The sequence below is a fragment of the Piliocolobus tephrosceles genome, chromosome X (assembly GCF_002776525.5).
Source record: "Piliocolobus tephrosceles isolate RC106 chromosome X, ASM277652v3, whole genome shotgun sequence".
In the NCBI taxonomy this organism is placed as follows: Eukaryota; Metazoa; Chordata; class Mammalia; order Primates; family Cercopithecidae; genus Piliocolobus; species Piliocolobus tephrosceles.
The window spans coordinates 94,608,773-94,627,297 of NC_045455.1; the positions used below are offsets into that span (position 1 = coordinate 94,608,773).

At 38.7% G+C, this 18,525-nt stretch overlaps 1 protein-coding gene across 6 annotated transcripts in view; it reads left to right on the forward strand.

Moving 5' to 3' along the window:
- Positions 1-18,525, forward strand: part of IFT88 (intraflagellar transport 88) — a 129,357-nt gene that overhangs the window by 83,048 nt on the left and 27,784 nt on the right. For 5 of the 6 annotated variants that reach the window (XM_023190630.3, XM_023190633.2, XM_023190632.3 and 2 more), the window contains 2 exons: positions 7,233-7,285; positions 9,688-9,753. In XM_023190630.3, coding sequence (XP_023046398.1) covers positions 7,233-7,285; positions 9,688-9,753 — 119 coding nt within the window. Of the gene's footprint in view, positions 1-7,232; positions 7,286-9,687; positions 9,754-14,409; positions 14,496-18,525 lie in introns of all 6 variants that reach the window. The other variant, XR_002726048.2, reaches the window with a different exon arrangement.

The window sequence follows — 18,525 nt, forward strand, 5'->3', positions numbered from 1 at the left end:
TTAATTTTCACATTTTCTTTTTTTTACATGCTAAGCTTTGATTTGTTCTGTAAGTTCTACTGCTACAATAAAATGTAGGCTTTTTGAGAAGTGAGAGTATTAGTTCTTATGTCACAGTTCTTTACGTATTCTTTAATTATTCTTTACATGTCAACTTGGCATGTAGTTGAATTAAATTTCTTTACCGTAGAAACTCCTCGCCTTGCTGTATCTCTTAGATTTTTATGGTTCTTAGTAATATGGTGTTTTTGACAATTGGTTTAAGCCTAAACTGTTGTCTTTTATTTTCTTTACATTCATAAATCATGTATTAAAATATGAAGAAATCCTAGTTCTGACTGGTCCACTTAACCTAATTCCATTCTTAAGCAGCATTAGGTAATGTTCTTTAATATTGATTGTGATGATAATTATTATAAGACACCATCAAGTGGACCAATATAGGCATTATGGGAATTCCAGAAGGGGAAGAGAGAGGAAAAGGGAGGAAAGAGACTATTTGAAGAAAATTATTGCCGTACTTCCCAAATTTGAGGAAAGGCATGAATCCAGAAGTCTGCACAGGTCAGTGAACTCTATGTAGGAAAAATCCTGAAAGATCTACAATGAGACACATTATGATCAAACTATCTAAAAACAAAGAATCTCAAAAGCAACATGAGAAAAGTAGCTCATCACATACAGGGACCCTCAGTACGATTATTAGTAGATTTCTCACCAGAAACCTTGGAGGCCAGAAAGCAATGCAATGATATAAAGTCCTGAAATTTAAAAGCAAACAAACAAAACACAAACTGTCAACCAAGAATTCTGTATCCTGTCCAAGCATCATGGTTCATACCTGTAATCCCAGCACTTTGGAGGCCCAGGCAGGTGGATCACCTGAGGTCAGGAGTTCAAGACCAGCCTGGCCATCATGGCAAAGCTCCGTCTCTACTAAAAATACAAACATTAACTGGGTATGGTGGCAGGCGCCTGTAGTCCCAGCTACTCAGGAGGCTGAGGCATGAGAGTCGCTTGAACCTGAAAGGTGGAGGTTGCAGTGAGCAGAGATCACACCACTGCACTCCAGCCTGGGTGACAGAGCAAGACTCCATCTCAATAAATAAAATAAAATAAAATAAAATAAAGTAAAGTAAGTTTTTATTGTTCAAGTGAGATGCTTATAAGTTTCAGATATTAATTATAATACCCAAGATAATCATTAGGAAAATAACTAAAAAATCAAATAGTACACTATAAAAAATTATTAGGCAAATAACTAAAAATCGAAATAGTACAGTAAAAAAAATCACCAAAATACCAAAAAAGGGTAGTAATGGAAGAATTGAGGAAGAAAAAACATATAACACATGCAGGAAACAGACAGCAGAAGCAAATCCTTCTATGTCAATAATCACATTAAATATAAATGTATTAAACTTTCCCATTAAAAGAAAAAATTAGCAGATTGAATAAGAAAATCAGGGTCTATTTACATACTGTCTACAAGAGATGCACTTTAGATATAAGGACACAAAAGAGGTTGAAAGCAAAAGGATTGAAAAAGATACTCCAAACAAATATTAATGGTAACCAAAAGAGAGCTGGGAGGCCGTATTATTGCCAGACAAAATAGGCTTTAAGTCACAAAAGGTTACAAGAGCCGAAGAATGACACTATATATTGGTAAAAGGTTCATTACTGCAAGAATGTACAACACTTAAAAACCCAACAGAGGAGCCCCAAAATATATGAAGCAAAAATTGATATAATTAAAGGGTGAAATAGACCTCAAATTAGTTTGAGACTTAATAGTTTCAAAAATGTGTGTTGCCTTCTGTGAACCTCACACAGAAGATAAATAAGAAAGTAAAGACTGGCCGGTCGTGGTGGCTCACGCTTGTAATCCCAGCACTTTGGGAGGCCGAGGCGGGCGGATCACAAGGTCAGGAGATCGAGACCACAGTGAAACCCTATCTCTACTAAAAATACAAAAAATTAGCCGGGCACAGTGGCGGGTGCCTGTAGTCCCAGCTACTCAGGAGGCTGAGGCGGGAGAATGGCATGAACCCAGGAGGCGGAGCTTGCAGTGAGCTGAGATCCGGCCACTGCACTCCAGCCTGGGCAACAGAGCGAAACTCTGTCTCAAAAAAAAAAAAAAAAAAAAAAGAAAAGAAAGACTTAAGGCCGGGCGCGGTGGCTCAAGCCTGTAATCCCAGCACTTTGGGAGGCCGAGACGGGCGGATCACAAGGTCAGGATATCAAGACCATCCTGGCTAACACAGTGAAACCCAGGCTCTACTAAAAAAATACAAAAAACTAGCCGGGCGAGGTGGCGGGCGCCTGTAGTTCCAGCTACTTGGGAGGCTGAGGCAGGAGAATGGCGTGAACCGGGGAGGCGGAGCTTGCAGTGAGCTGAGATCGGGCCACTGCACTCCAGCCTGGGTGACAGAGTGAGACTCCGTCTCAAAAAAAAAAAAAAAAAAAAAAAGGAAAGAAAGACTTAAGCAGTTTATAAACCAGGTAGACCTAACAGTCATACACAAAACACTGAACCCAGCAACAGGAGATTATACATTCTTAAGTGTACATGGAACATTCTCCAGGATAAACCATAGGTTAGGCCACAACTTAGTAAATTGAAAAGATTGAAGTCATACAAATTATCTTCTTCTGTCATAATATAATGAAACTAGAAATTAATAACAGAAGGAAAACGGGAAAATTCACAAATGTGTGGAATTAAAGAACACACTCTTAACTAGTGGATCAAATATGAAATCACCAGGGAAGTTAGAAAATACCTGAGACAAGTGAAAATGAAACACAATGTACTAAAACTTACAAGATGCTGCAAAAGCAGCCCTAAGAGGGAAATTTATATCTGTAAGTACATTAAAGAAGAAGAAAGATCTCAGGTTCGTAACCTAACTAAACACCTTAAGGAATTAGAGAAAGAAGAGCACTTTAAACCCAAAGCTAGCAGCAGGAAGGAAATAATAAAAGTTAGAGCAGAGATAAATAAAACAGAATAGAAAAGCTGTAGAGAAAATCAGCAAAACCAGAAATTGATTCTTTGAAAAGCTCAACCAATCTCTAGCTAGATGGACTAACAAAAAAAAGAAGACTTGATTATTAAGATTAGAAATGCAAGTGGAGGCCTCACTACTAATTTTACAGAAATAAAAAGAGCTATAAGAAAACTTTGCCTCAACAAATTAGATAACCTAGATAAAATGGACAAATTTGTAGAAACACAATCAACCAAAGCCAACTCAAGAAGAAATAAAAAATCTGCATAGACCTATAACCAGTAAGGAAATTAAGTCAATAATAAAAAATATTCCAAGAAAGAAAAGCCATGAGCTACATGGATTCACTGGTGAATTCTGCCAGACATTTCAAGAAAAATTCACACCAGTTTTTTCAAATTCTCCTAAACATTGAAGAGAAGGTAAACACTTCCTAACTCAGTCATTTAGGCCAGCATTATCCTGATCCCAAAGGCAAACAAAGACACTACAAGAAAACTACAGACCAATGTCTTTTGTGAATATAAATGCAAAAATACTCAACAAAATACTGGCAAACCAAATTTAGCCACATAGTAAAAGAAGTACATCATTGGCAAGTGGAATTTACTCCCAGAATGCAAGGATAGTTCAACATATGAAGATCAGTCAATTTAATACTTCACATGAATAGAATGAAGGAAAAACTCACGTAATCATCTCAATTGATGCAGAAAGGGCATATGACAAAATTCAACACCCCTTTGTGATAAAAATACTCAAATCAGGAATAGAAAGAACTTCCTTAACATGATAAAGTATTGTATGGAAACTCACAGCTAACAGGATACTGAATGGTGAAAGACCAAAAGCTTGCTTTCTTAAGATCAGAAACAACGATGCCCACTTACACTGCTTCTAATCAACATGGTACTGGAAATTCTAGCCAGAGCAGGTAGGAAAGAAAAAACAAAGACATCTACGTTGGAAGAGATGAAGTAAAAATTAACCCTGTTCACAGATGACATGATCTTATATGTAAAATCTCTAAGGAATCCACATAAAAATTTTAGATATAATAATAAAACAAATTCAGCAAAGTTGCAGGATATAAAATTAACCCACAAAACTAGTTGTATTTCTATGCATTTGCAATGAAAAATCCAAAAAGGAAATTGAGAAAAAAATTCCATTTACAGTGGTATCAAAAAGGGTATAAAATAGGGATTAATTTAGCTGTGGAGGCAAGAGACTGTCCCTTTTCCATTGAGTGGGCTTGGCACCTTTTGGCACCTTTGTTGGAAATCAATTTACCATATATATGAGGATTTATTTCTGGGTTCTAGATTCTATTCTTTTGGTATATATATCTGTTCTTCTGCAGTAGTACCACACAGTTTCAATTATTGTAGCATTAAAGCAAATTTTAAAATCAGGAAACATGAGTTCTTCAACTTTGTTCTTTTTCAAATCGTTTTGGCTATTCATGGTTTCTTGAGATTCTACACAAATATTAGGGTGAGTTTTCCTATTTTTGCAAAAACACCATTGAGATTTTGATAGGGATTGCACTGACGTTATAGATCACTTTGAGTAGTATGTTTTCTTAAAAATATTAAGTCTTCCAATTCAAGCACACACATGCTTCTCCATCTATGTCTTCTTTAATTTCTTTCAACAATGTTGTGTAGTTTTCAGTGTATAGTAAGTATATACCCAAAGGAATTGAAAGCTGAGGCTCAAACAGATATTTACACAAACAGGTAAGTAAGATACTTACACGTGTTTGTGTAAGTATCTTATCTGTTTGAGCCTCAGCTTTCAATTTACGATAGCCAAAAGTAGCCTCAGCATTATTTATAGTAGCTAAAAGGTAGAAACAACCCAGGTGTCCATCAACAATGAATAAACAAAACATGGTACAGTAGTCTACCTTTAGACAGTGTTTTGCTGTCCACAGTTTGAGTTACCCTCAGTAAAGTATAATAAGACATTTTGAGAGAGACAGAGACCACATCTACATAATTCTATTATAGTTTATTATTTTATTAGTTATTGTTATTAACCTCTTACCATGCCTAAGGTATAAATTGAACTTTATCATAGGTATGTTTGTATAGGAAAAAACATAGTATATATAGGGTTCAGTAGTATTTGTAGTTTCAGGTATCTACTGGTGATCTTGGAACATATCTACCACAGATAAGGGGGGACCACTGTATATACATAAAATGGAATATTATTCCACTATAAAAAGGAAGTTCTATTACATGCTACAACATGGAAGGACTTTGAAAACATTAGCTAAGTGAAAGAAGCCAGACACAAAAGAACAAATATTCCACTTACATGAAGTGTCTACAAAGGGCAAATTTATAGAGATGGAAAGTAGATCAGAAGTTACTGGGAATTGTGGGAAAGGGAATGAAGAGTTGCTGTTTATAATGGTTGCAGAGTTTCTGTTTGGTGTCATAAAATGTTTTGGAAATAGTGGTAATGGTTGTACAACATTGTTAGTGTGATAAATGCCACTGAATTGTACACCTAAGAATGGTAAATTTTGGCAAATGTTATGTTGTATATAGTTTATCATAATTTTAAAGAATTAATACACTAAAACCATTGTATTGTGTCCTTTAAGTAGGTAAACTGTATGGTGTCTGAAGACTATCTCAGTATTCAGCAGTTAATAAAAGGATACATACTGCCAGGTGCAGTGGCTCATGCCTGTAATTCCAGCACTTTGGGAGGATGAGGCAGGCAGATTGCTTGAGCTCAAGAATTTGAAACTAGCCTGGGCAACATGGCAAAATATCTTTTAAAAAAAATAAAATCTAGCCTGCCATGGCAGTGTGCGCCAGTGGTCCCAGCTACTTGGGAGGCTGAGGCAAGAGGATCACTTGAGCCTGGGAAGGGGAGGTTGCAGTGAGCTCAGATCATGCCACTGCACTTGAATCTGGGTGACAGACTGGGACCCTGTCTCAAAAAAAAAAAAAGTTACATACTATATGACTGTATTCATTTAAAGTTCAAAAACAGGCTAGATTGACAGTGTTAGAAGTCATGATAGTTATCTTTATAGAGGAAGGAAGGTAATGTATTCAGAAACATAAATAATAATACCACATGGTAAATGCAATGCTAAGTGATTCTAGGGTGTTAGGAGAGCATATGGAACAGTCTATCCATGTGGCATTAGCAGAGAGTAAAGAGGTTGGAATGACCCTCTAAGCAGACATGGTGGTGTATACAGAAGCCAGGAGTCTAGCAAATGCAGGGGATACAGGGGAGTCCATGCTGCTGTGTAAATTTGCTGTAACATGAAATGTTAAGCAAGGCATGGTGGAAGATGAGTTGGAGAGGCAGAAAAGATCTAGAAAGTAGATAAACTGGGTTAGAATCTTGGATTTAGCATGTAGGTGGAAGGGAGGTAACAGGCTTTAAGGAGGGAAGTAATGTGGTTAGATATGTATTTTATTTAGATCACAGTGGGTGGCCGTGTAGGCAATGGATTTGAAGTTAAGTAACTTGCCCCAGTAGCAGGGCTGTGATTTAAAGCCAGATCTATCTGATTCCAAAGCTGGTAGGTTTGCCATCAAATCAAGTAGGAACTGAGGTTTTCTTTGAAGCCATCCGGCTTCTACTTACACAGGAGATTCAAAAACATGAGACAAGCATAAATTGTTCCCTAGGTGTTTCTTTCTTCATATCTTGCCATCCTGAGATATTTTTAACAGAAGTATTTAGAAATCCCGGTTGTAGTTATTTATTTTAGAAAAGAATTTGATTTCTTTTTAAGGGACAAAAAGGGATTAGTGGAATTTTTTTACTCTCTCTTTAGTTGAAGCCTGATTCTTCAAACACTAGATCAAAAATTGCTTCTCAGGTACTAAATTTGCAAGCAAGTGTAAGTATTATGATAAAAGATTATAGCAAAAGTAATGATCCTTTAAGTTTAAAGTAGAATGCAGTGGTTTTTAACTGAACAGGTTAAGTGGTTCTCATATGAATATCTAAATAAAGGTATGAACTAGAGAAACTTTGAAGAACACTTAAATTTATATGTCTTAATATAAATATGACAGACAATACTGAAGAAAATTATATATCTGTTGTTTTCAATAATAAAAATGATCTAACAAAAGGTCAAAAAGTAATATAAAATGATAGATATATAGCTTTATAAAACTGAGCATCACAGATTTATATCTAATTTCATCTCATTTATTTCTTTTATAGGCCTACACAAGTGAAATGGCAGCTGATGGTAGCTAGTTGTTTTAGAAGAAGTGGTAAATGCTTTAGTTTTATTCATTTTATAGATATTTTGCTTCTTTCCTTCTAGGTAATCATGCATATAAATGTGTTCCAGTTGCATATCTGCTTATTAAAACACTAACTTTTTATAACTGTACATATTCAAAGCATTATGTGAAAAACACAATAATTACTACATACAAGAAAAGTTGTGCTTACAAAGTAGATATTAATCATGTATTCCAATACTTGTCTTAAAAACAGATTTATTATTTTCAAACTTAACATGTAATCATTTTCACAAGTTAGCCACAGAAAAAAAATGGGCATACTGTATACATTATATGACCATTTTCTACTCAGTTGGTTCTAAATGTCCTGTGTGCTCGGCCAAATTTATGACATTTGTGAAGCCTGAGAAAAGCTCACACTGAGACAAGTGCGACTATATGTTTTTTATACCAAAGATCACTAGCTATCTTGGTTTGTGTTTTGTTACTGCATGTATTAAATTCTTGCTGATGACACATGTCCTGAAGGATGGAGATGCTATTAGTTTTAGGCTAACTGTGAAGTTAATAATATGCATAAAATGTCAAAGATCAAGCTGGGAGAGAAATGTTAACAAATTTATAATCCCTCTTGTAGAGCATAAAAATGACCCAGGAAAAGAAAGTATTCAATCTAAGGGAAGAGGGAAGCACAAGTTTTGAAAGTGTTGGCAGTTTGTTCTCACCCGGTTTGCGGGAGGTTTCCTTCTTTATCTCTGTGAGCACCTTCAGAAACGTTTTAATACATAACTCAGTGTATGCTTCAGATCGTTTTAGGGGGGATCTGTAATTCTTACTGGATATACAACATGACTATAACGTATACATTCAGTTTATATCAACATGCGTTCTCAATTGCCTATGATCATTTCAACGTCAGTCATATAGAAAGTATATATATACACACATATGAACTATTCTAAATTATTTAAAGACATAGCCTGCTTCAGTTATGGAAGTACAGATTAGAAGCAGCAGCAGCAGTGAGAACTGGCTTTGTGTCAGATGCTTCCTGTCTCTATTTCATCTTGTAGAGAGAGGCCCAGAGAAATTTATAACTCATTTGCTAAGATTTTAGGAAAGATCTTTGACCCAAATTCGTTTTTCCTATTCTTTGCTGCTACATGAAACTAAATTATTTTGTTATAAAATAAATTGCTTTCTATAAACTTTTTAATGTTTAAAAAACCGTAAAGGCCGGGCACAGTGGCTCACTCCTGTAATTTCAGCACTTTGGGAGGCTGAGGCGGGCAGATCATGAGGTCAAGAGATCAAGACCATCCTGACCAACATGGTGAAACCCCATCTCTACTAAAAACACAAAAATTAGCTGGGCATGGTGGCACATGCCTGTAGTCCCAGCTACTCGGGAGGCTGAGGCAGGAGAATCGCTTGAACCCGAGAGACGGAGGTTGGAGGTTACAGTGAGCCGAGATTGCACCACTGCACTCTGTCTGGGGAAAAAAAAAAATTAATAACACAAAAACATTTATTTATTTATTCATTCATCTATTTATTTTGAGACAGAGTTTTGCTCTGTCACCCAGGCTGGGCTGCAGTGGCACTAATCTCAGTGCAGTGCAACTTCCACCTCCTAGGTTCAAGCGATTCTCCTGTGTCAGCTTCCCCAGTAGCTGGGATTATAGGCGTGCGCCACCATGGCCAGTTAATTTTTGTATTTTTAGTATAGAAGGGGTTTTACCATGTTGCCCAGGCTGATCTCAAACTCCTGACCTCAAGTGGTCCACCCACCTCGGCCTCCCAAAGTGCTGGTATTACAGGAGTGAGCACCACACCCAGCCCAAAAAAACTATAAAAACATCTTAAATATTTTCCAACTAAATTAATGACATTGACATTACTATAAGTATATAACTTAGATTATTTTTAAATTTGTCAGTTCATCTGGAATAATCTTTTTTAGAAAAGTGAGTGGATCTTAATTTTTGCCACTAAAATATTTAAAGTGAACCAGGCTCAGCAATGTGCATCTGTAGTCCCAGCTACCCTGGAGGCTAAGACAGGAGGATTGTTTCAGCTCAGGATTTTATAGGCTGTAGTGCATAATGATTGTGTCTGTGAATAGCCACTGCACTCCAGCCTGGGCAACAGAGTAAGACCTCGTCCCTAAAAAAAAAAAAAAAAAAAAAAAAGGAAGAAGCTAAATTTGAACTATCACCCATTTACTTCTGCTTTAACCCTTATTTCAAATGTATTTTATCTATACATTTTTTTTCTAAAAGTTATATTGAGTGGTATATAAAACATGAAACCTTTCTATTAAACCATTAAATAGCCAGTATGTCAGTTAAAATTAATATTTTTCTGAATCCTGTTAGTTTCTATAATTTGCTAATATGTTATATTTTTCTCTTGTTTCTTTATAGGTAACTACCAAAAAGCATTAGATACTTATAAAGATACTCACAGAAAATTTCCAGAAAATGTCGAATGTAAGTGGCATTACATAATATAACTTTGAAGTGATAAGTTCTCATATTTTATGTTCTAATATATAATTACATTTGCTACAGTAATTGTATTTGTAAATATCAACCTATAATTTGTGATACATACTTTAAATATTTTATAGGATCAGAAAATTTGACTATGCAAGTACATATTTTTATATAACTAATTGTTGATGGATTTAAATATACCACAGAATTTTTTAAAATACTAAACAAATACGTATTTCAGAGTTCTGTAGAATTTTAAGAAAGCATTTGGCCTATGGTTGATTTTTCAAAGTTTGTAAACCTGTGGTGTTTTATAGGAAAGACATTTTTAACTGTCCATTTTAGTAAACAACTTTTTAAGGTTGAGAAATTAATTTTAGGGTTTATAAGAATAGAACATTCATATCTTGCTGATATAATAGCAAATAATTTTTTTACTTAGAGTCTTGCCCTGTTGCCCAGGCTAAAGTGCAGTGGTGTGATCTCGGCTCACCACAACCTCCACCTCCCGGGTTCAAATGATTCTCCTTCCTCAGCCTCCCTGGTAGCTGGGACTCTAGGCACGTGCCACTGTGCCTGGCTAATTTTTATATTTTTAGTAGAGACGGGGTTTCACTGTGTTGACCAGGCTGGTCTCAAACTCCTGACCTTGTGATCTACCCACCTTGGCTTCCCAAAGTGCTGGGATTACAGGCATGAGCCACTGCGCCTGGCCGCAAATAATTTTTAATGTTACTTCAATTTTATTTGTTTTTTTTTTTTTTTTTTTTTTTTTGAGACGGGGTCTCGCTCTGTCGCCCAGGCTGGAGTGCAGTGGCCGGATCTCAGCTCACTGCAAGCTCTGCCTCCCGGGTTTATGCCATTCTCCTGCCTCAGCCTCCCGAGTAGCTGGGACTACAGGTGCCCACCACCTCGCCCGGCTAGTTTTTTGTATTTTTTAGTAGAGACGGGGTTTCACCATGTTAGCCAGGATGGTCTCGATCTCCTGACCTTGTGATCCGCCCGTCTCGGCCTCCCAAAGTGCTGGGATTACGGGCTTGAGCCACTGCGCCCAGCCATGTTACTTCAATTTTAAAACATTATGTTCATATGCTGCTTACTCACTTGTAAAGTTATCTTTGTAGAAGATATTCATTTATTTACTATCTTGTTGCACAGTGGACTGTTGCAACTTACAGTATTAATGTGAAGTATTATAGCAGTAACAGAATCAAGAAAAACATAACATAAGCACATTCATATGCCACATGTTCTCACTAAACTATAAATTTGTCCCTGAATAGCCTTGCAGCCAAAGGAAAGAAAAAAGTTACAAGTAGTTGTATAATTTTTACTGTTTTATGTGGAAATATAAAGCAATTTATTGGGAAGAAGTACTTCTTCAACTCTTAATTCACTTCTCTTTAGACATTGAGAGATACAGTAGATAAAATCATTGAAAGATACAGTACTTTCTTAAATAACATCCCTATAGCAAATAAAATAATATGCTGGGAACGACCATGTTAAAATTTGTTCTTGAAGGCTGGGCACAGTGGCTCACACCTGTAATCCCAGCACTTTGGGAGGCTGAGGTGGGCAGATCACCTGAGGTCAGGAGGTCAAGACCAGCCTGGCCAACAGAGCGAGATTCTGTCTCAAAATAAATAAATAAATAAATAAACAAATTTGTTCTTCAATGACAATGAACACAAAACAATGCATTACAATTTAGTAAAAACAAATCTTTTCTGAGCCAAGTTTTCTGATGGCCAAGGAATAGATGTACTACATGTTTCTTCACTAATGTATTTCTCCATTTGGCTTTCAGAAATGCTTAACAGCAGTTAGCTTGGCTATCTATGGTCTTTGGTAGGAGTATAGGAGCAGGGTGTTCTCTAATGCTGATTAGAAGTAGACTCATTAATGTAATAACAGTAGTTTTCACAAATGCCAGTCAGGAAATAGGCTACATGGGAATTACTTCTAGAACTTTTTTTTTTTTTTGAGACGGAGTTTTCTTCTTGTCACGTAGGCTGGAGTGCAGTGGCATGATCTTGGCTCACTGCAACCTCTGCCTCCCAGGTTCAAGAGATTCTCCCGCTTCAGCGTCCCTAGTAGCTGGGATTACAGGCGCACGCCACCATGCCCAGCTCATTTTTGTTTTTAGTAGAGACGGGGATTCTACTAAAAACAAAATCACTCTTCAGGCGATTCTCTCACTTCAGCCTCCCAAACTGCTAGGATTGCAGGTGTGAGCCACCACGCCCGGCCTAGAACTTTTTTAAAGTACAAATTTCTAGCCCTACCTAGAAAGATTTTCATTTAGATTTGCAGTGGACGCAGGCATCTGTTTTTTCCTATTTCTTTTTAAAGAACTTTCTATGTGATTCTTAATCTCAGTCATATTAGAGAACTAGTGCTTTAGAGATTAAATGAGAGATAGCAGTAATAACTTTTCTTGAAAGTGGAGCAACCCAAAAGTCTGCTAGGCCAGAGTTTCTCAGCCTTGGCACCTCTGACATTTGGGATTGTGCAGTTCCACATTGTGGGAGGCCATCCAGGAGGTTATGGAATGTTTTAACAAAATCCTTTGCCGCTATCCAATAGATTAACTAGTAGCGCTCCCACCCCAGAAATGTCTCTAGGCATTGCCAGTGTCTCTTGGGGGTGCAAAATTGATGCCAGTTGAGAACTCTTGCAGTAACCATAGCACCTCTGCACTGGGCCAGAAAGGGGAATGTCTTCAAGGAAGGCCAGGTTTTTTTCTTAAGAGTATGAGTCACTCTAAGAATCAAATGAATGATTGTCTATGCCATAGGGGGTGTCTAAGATAACTTTGGCCTATTTAATTTTCAAAACAAATGTAATCAATACTCTACCTTAACTGTAGTCGTAGAAAAAACATTTATACCCGTGGAATGTGCTGTTTTAAGAAGAGTAGTTTTCTAGATAAAACTAGCAGGATAATTTAGTTTTAAAATATATTATTCACCAAAAATTGACCTGCTTTACAGAGTTACAGACGATATACTAAATTTCAGAGAACATCCACCAAAAGTAATGATTTTTACTTTACGTTAAATGTTTCTGGCTATGCGTGATGGCTCATGTCTGTAATCTCTACACTTTGGGAGACCAAGGCCGGAGGATTGCTTGACCCCAGGAATTCAAGACTAGCCTGGGAAACATAGCAAGACCTCATCTCTTCTAAATATGAAAAAAATAGCAGGGCATGGTGGCATGCTCCTTTTTTTTTTTTTTTTTTTTTTTTTTTTTAGACCGAGTCTCGCTGTCGCCTGGGCTGGAGTGCAGTGGCCGGATCTCAGCTCACTGCAAGTTCCGCCTCCCGGGTTTACACCATTCTCCTGCCTCAGCCTCCCGAGTAGCTGGGACTACAGGCGCCCGCCACCTTGCCCGGCTAGCTTTTTGTATTTTTTAGTAGAGACGGGGTTTCACCGTGTTAGCCAGGATGGTCTCGAACTCCTGACCTCGTGATCCGCCCGTCTCGGCCTCCCAAAGTACTGGGATTACAGGCTTGAGCCACCGCACCCGGCCGGTGGCGTGCTCTTATAGTTCCAGCTGCTGAGGAGGCTGAGACGGAGGGATCACTTGAACCCAGGAGTTCCAAATTGCAGTGAGCTGTGATTGTGCCACTGTGCTCCAGCCTGGGCATCTCTAAATCTAAAAAAAAAAAAAATTCCTAAGCCACTCTTTATTTGCAGAAAGTACAAATTACCTTCTTATTATGAATTATTAATATAAATGTATATGCAAAAGCAATTTATATAGTAATGTGTGACATTTTAAGTTACTTTATACTATTAACTTCTACAATACTTTAATGGTGTTTTTTTTTTTTTTTTTTTTTTTTGAGACAGAGTCTCACTTTGTCACCCAGGCTAACGTGCAGTGGTGCGATCTCGGTTCTGTAACCTCTGTTGCCCGGGTTCAAGTAATTCTCCTGCCTCAGCCTCCCTAGTAGCTGGGATTACAGGTGCCTGCCACCATGCCCAGCTAATTTTTATAGTTTTAGTAGGGATGGGGTTTCACCATCTTGGCCAGGCTGGTCTTGAACTCCTGACCTTATGATCCACCCACCTCGGCCTCCCAAAGTGCTGGGATTACAGGCGTGAGTCACCGTGCCCGGTTCACTTTAATGGTCTTAAATTGCTTGTATATTTACAAATTATTGTGGAGTTGAGTGACTACTCTGTTCCAGACGTTGTTCTGACACTGTGGATGTAGCAGAAAACAAAACAGACCAAAACTTTGGTGTCATGGAATTTGTTTCTAGTAGGAAGAGAAAAGACAATAAACAAATAATATCAGTAGTTATAAGTACTATGAAGGTAAAACAGGTAAGGAGATGAGAATATGGGAGGGGCTGGTATTTGAGACAGGGTTGTCATGGAAGGGCTTTCTATTAAATTAGCATTTGAGCAGAGACCTGAAAGAATAGAAAGAAGCAAGCCGTGACAATGTGGACGTCAGTGTGGTCGAAGCACAGTGGACGATGTGATGGGGAGAGAGAGGCAGAATGGGCGGGCCAGGACCTGTAGATCCTCACGGGCCTTAGGTCAGGCTTCAGATTATATTTTTCGGGAGATGATGAACCATTGGAGGATTTTGTGTGGAAGAATAATACAATTTGACATATGTTTTCAAAAGGTTCTAAAGTATGATTAACTCAAGCTTCTGTACCTGAGATCCGAATCAAAAGATTGTTTTGGCTGCTGTATGGAGAATAAGCTGGGGTAGGTAGTACCTAAATGCAAAATCACAGTATTCACTTGGACTAATGAGATAGCAGTGGAGGTGGGCAAGACGGATTCTGAATATGTGTAAAAAGGTATCAGTGCCAGCACTTGCTGGCCATTTAGATGTGAGACATGAGGGAGAGAGTGTCATGGGTGACTGCACAAATATAGCTCTGGGCAGCTGGAAGGATGGAGCTGCCATCCACTGAGATGTGGGAAACTGGGGAAGAAGCAGCTTTTGGAGGGAAAAATCAAACCCTTTTTTCAGATGTGTTGTGTTTGAGCTGCCTCTTCAGTGTCCAAGAGGATGTGTTAAATAAGCACTTAGGGAGAAGTTGGGGCCATCTTCATATACATTTATTTCAGCATGTTTAGCACACATTTTTGTGTTCTGTTATTATATATACTATCAGTAATATTTTTGAAAAAAATGAGTGTTCACTAGCTTTAAAACTTTCCTGTTTCTTTATCCATTCATTTGTTCCCCAAAACTTTTACCAACTATTTTTTATGTGCTGGGGATACAACAGATATATCAACTTGATTTCTGCCTCCTAGGACTCACAAATAGTTAACTGATATGGGATAATAAATGAGATAACTGAAAAATGTGCAAAGTGCTGTCAAAATACAGAGGAGCTCTTAACTCTGCCCAAACTAGGAGACAATTGACATAATTAGGTTTTACAGAGGAGATAACATTTGAAGTGGCCTTGAAGGGTATGTTTACTAGGAAGGGAAGGCAGGAACAGGCACTGCAGGTAGACAGCAGCATTAGTAAGGGCAGAGATAGAGGGATGCAGAGTCTATTTCAAAAGGTAGTCTATTATGGAAAACGTAGCAGATTGAACATGTGTTTTCTTATACTACAAACCAAAAAAAGACAGTTTATAAAAATTATAAATGCAGCTGAGCACGGTGGCACACACCTGTAATCCCAGCACTTTGGGAGGCCAAGGTGGATGAATCACGAGGCTAGGAGTTCAAGACCAGCCTGGCCAACATGGTGAAACCCCATATCTACTAAAAATACAAAAAATTAGCTGGGCGTAGTGGCAGGCACCTATAATCCCAGCTACTCGAGAGGCTGAGACAGGCTAATCGCTTGAACCCAGAAGGCAGAGGTTGCAGTGAGCCGAGATCATGCCACTGTGCTCCAGCCCAGGTGATAGAGCAAGACTCCATCTAAAAAAGAAAAAAAAAAAAATTATAAATGCACAAGAACAAAGAGATAATTAAATTTTAGGAAAGTTTTCTGCTTAGCAGATTAGAAGAACTGCAGGAGTAGGTAGGTAGTGGAGAAGTCAGCAGAATCAAAACAAGTCATGACATAGAACCCCAGGAAATCCCAGGAATTGGAGGCATCAGAAAATGGGAGGTGTGCTGGCTGCTTCTGAAAACAAGAGGGTTGGCTACAAGTCTGGATGAGACACAGCTAGATTTTCAAATGCCCTACCTAAATCATACAGCAGGAATTTAGGCAGAATGCAGTGATAATGTTGGTGATTGATGTGGGGAGATGTATTTGAAAGATATTTAACAGAGCCAAAATGATTAATTATAGAAGTAGGAAAAAGAGAAGAAAAACTTGGAACTCGAAGTTCGAGGAAAGAGAAGGGAGGGTGACATCTGAAGAATGTAGCAAGGTCCAGGGAAACTTTTTTTTTCTCTCTTTTTTTTTTTTTTTTTTTTTTTGAGACACAGTCTCGCTCTGTTGCCCAGGCTGGAGTGCAGTGGCGCAATCTTAGCTCACTGCAATCTCTGCCTCCCAGGTTCAAGCAGTTCTTGTGCCTCAGCCTCCTGAGTCAGCTGGAATTACAGGTGCACACCACCACATCTGGCTTTCTTTTTTTTTTTTTTTTTTTTTGTATTTTTAGTAGAGATAGGGCTTCACCATATTTGCCAGGCTGGGGAAAACTTTTTTTTTTTAAAGGATGAATAGAGGTGAATGTTTCTTTGCCTAATGGGAATTATCTAGTAGAAAAGGAAAAATTGAAACTATGCCAGGGAAGGAATAACAGTATAGGATAGATAGGTTAACTTTTGAAAGGTACTAGAACCTTCCTCGTACAGGAGAATATTTAAAAGTCAGCCTAATGAAGAGGAGAAGGATCTTTTCATCAACATCCTTGTAGACCAAGTACAGGAACTAAGGCCAAGCCATACACTTCACTCTTGGCAAATACAAGGTCTTGATAGATCTTTCCTCATTTCAACCCTAATAAGAGAAAGCCAGTACAGAGCTATGAAAAAAAAAAATGCCGTTAAAAAATAGTTTTTATGACCTAGAAAAATAGAAGAGTTCAAAAAAATTATTACAGGAACTAGAAGAAAATTTGTAGAAATATTTGACCCCTTCTGTAAGATTCAAGAAATACATAACCTCTATTTACTTCAGAGGCAGAAAGTCACAGGCTGAGGTGAAAAGATAATAGAATGTTGCAAAAGAAGAGGGATGATAATAGGACAATATATAAGAAAAAAGATAAGGAAAATAAAAATATACAGCAAAATTAAAATCTACCTGGAGGCAGTACGGAGCTGAAAATCATAGTAATAATTGAAAAACTATGTTACTCCATAATTCTAAGAACAAAGACTGAATAAGATAAGATACAGAAGATAAGTAACAGAAGGCCAAACGTGGTGGCTCATACTTGTAATCTTGGCACTTTGGGAGGCCAAGACAGGTGGATCACCTGAGTTAAGGAGTTAGAGGCCAGTCTGGCCAACTTGGTGAAACCCCATCTCTACTAAAAACATAAAAATTAGCTGGGCCTGTTGGCAGGCGCCAATAGTCCCAACTACTCAAGAGACTGAGGCAGGAGAATTGCTTGAACCCAGGAGGTGGAGGTTTCAGTGAGTCAAGATGGTGCCACTGCATTACAGCCTGGGGGACAAGAACAAAACTCCATCTAAAAAAAAAAAGACAAAAATAACTAAGAGAAGCTTCCAAGATGGATGAATAGAAACAGCTCCAGTCTACAGCTCCCAGTGAGATTGACACAAAAGATGGGTGATTTCTACATTTCCAACTGAGGTACCTGGTTCATCTCATTGGGATTGGTTGGACAGTGGGTGCAGCCTACAGAGGGCGAGCGGAAGCGGGGCAGAGCGTCGCCTCACCTGGGAAGCGCAAGGGATTGGGGGATTTCCCTTTCCTAGCCAAGGGAAGCCATGAGTGACTGTACCTGGAGGAACAATACACTGCTGCCCAAATACTGCGCTTTTCCCACAGTCTTCACGACCAGCAGACCAGGAAATTCCCTCCTGTGCCTAGCTCGGCCGGTCCCACACACATGGAGCCTTGCTCACTGCTAGTGCAGCAGTCTGAGATCAACCTGGGACGCTGGAGCTTGGTCGGGGGAGGGGAGTTTGCCATTGCTGAGGCTTGAGTAGGTGGTTCTATGCGCACAGGGTAAACAAAGCAGCAGGCAAGTTCTAACTGGGTGGAGCCCACCACAGCTTAGCAAGACCTGCTGCCTCTCTAGTTTCCACCTCTGGGGGCAGGGCATATCTGAACAAATGGCAGCAGACAGCTTCTGCAAACTTAAACGTCCCTGCCTGACAGTTCTGAAGAGAGCAGTGGTTCTCCCAGCACAGTGTTCAAGCTCCGATAACAGACAGACTGCCTCCTCAAGTGGGTCGCTGACCCCCATGTAGCCTGACTGGGAGACCCCTCCCAGAAGGGGGTGACAGGCATCTCATACAGATGAGTGCCCGTCTGGGACGAAGCTGCCAGAAGAAGGATCAGGCAGCAGTATTTGCTGTTCTGCAGCCTCTGCTGGTGATACCCAGGCAAACAGGGTCTGGAGTAGACCTCCAGCAAACTCCAACAGACCTGCAGCTGAGGGGCCTGTCTGTTAGATGGAAAACTGAAAAACAGAAAGGAATAGCATGAACATCAACAAAAAGGACACCCACACCAAAATCCATCCATAGGTCACCAACATCAAAGATCAAAGGTAGATAAAACCACAAAGATGGGGAGAAACAGAGCAGAAAGGCTGCAAATTCCAGAAACCAG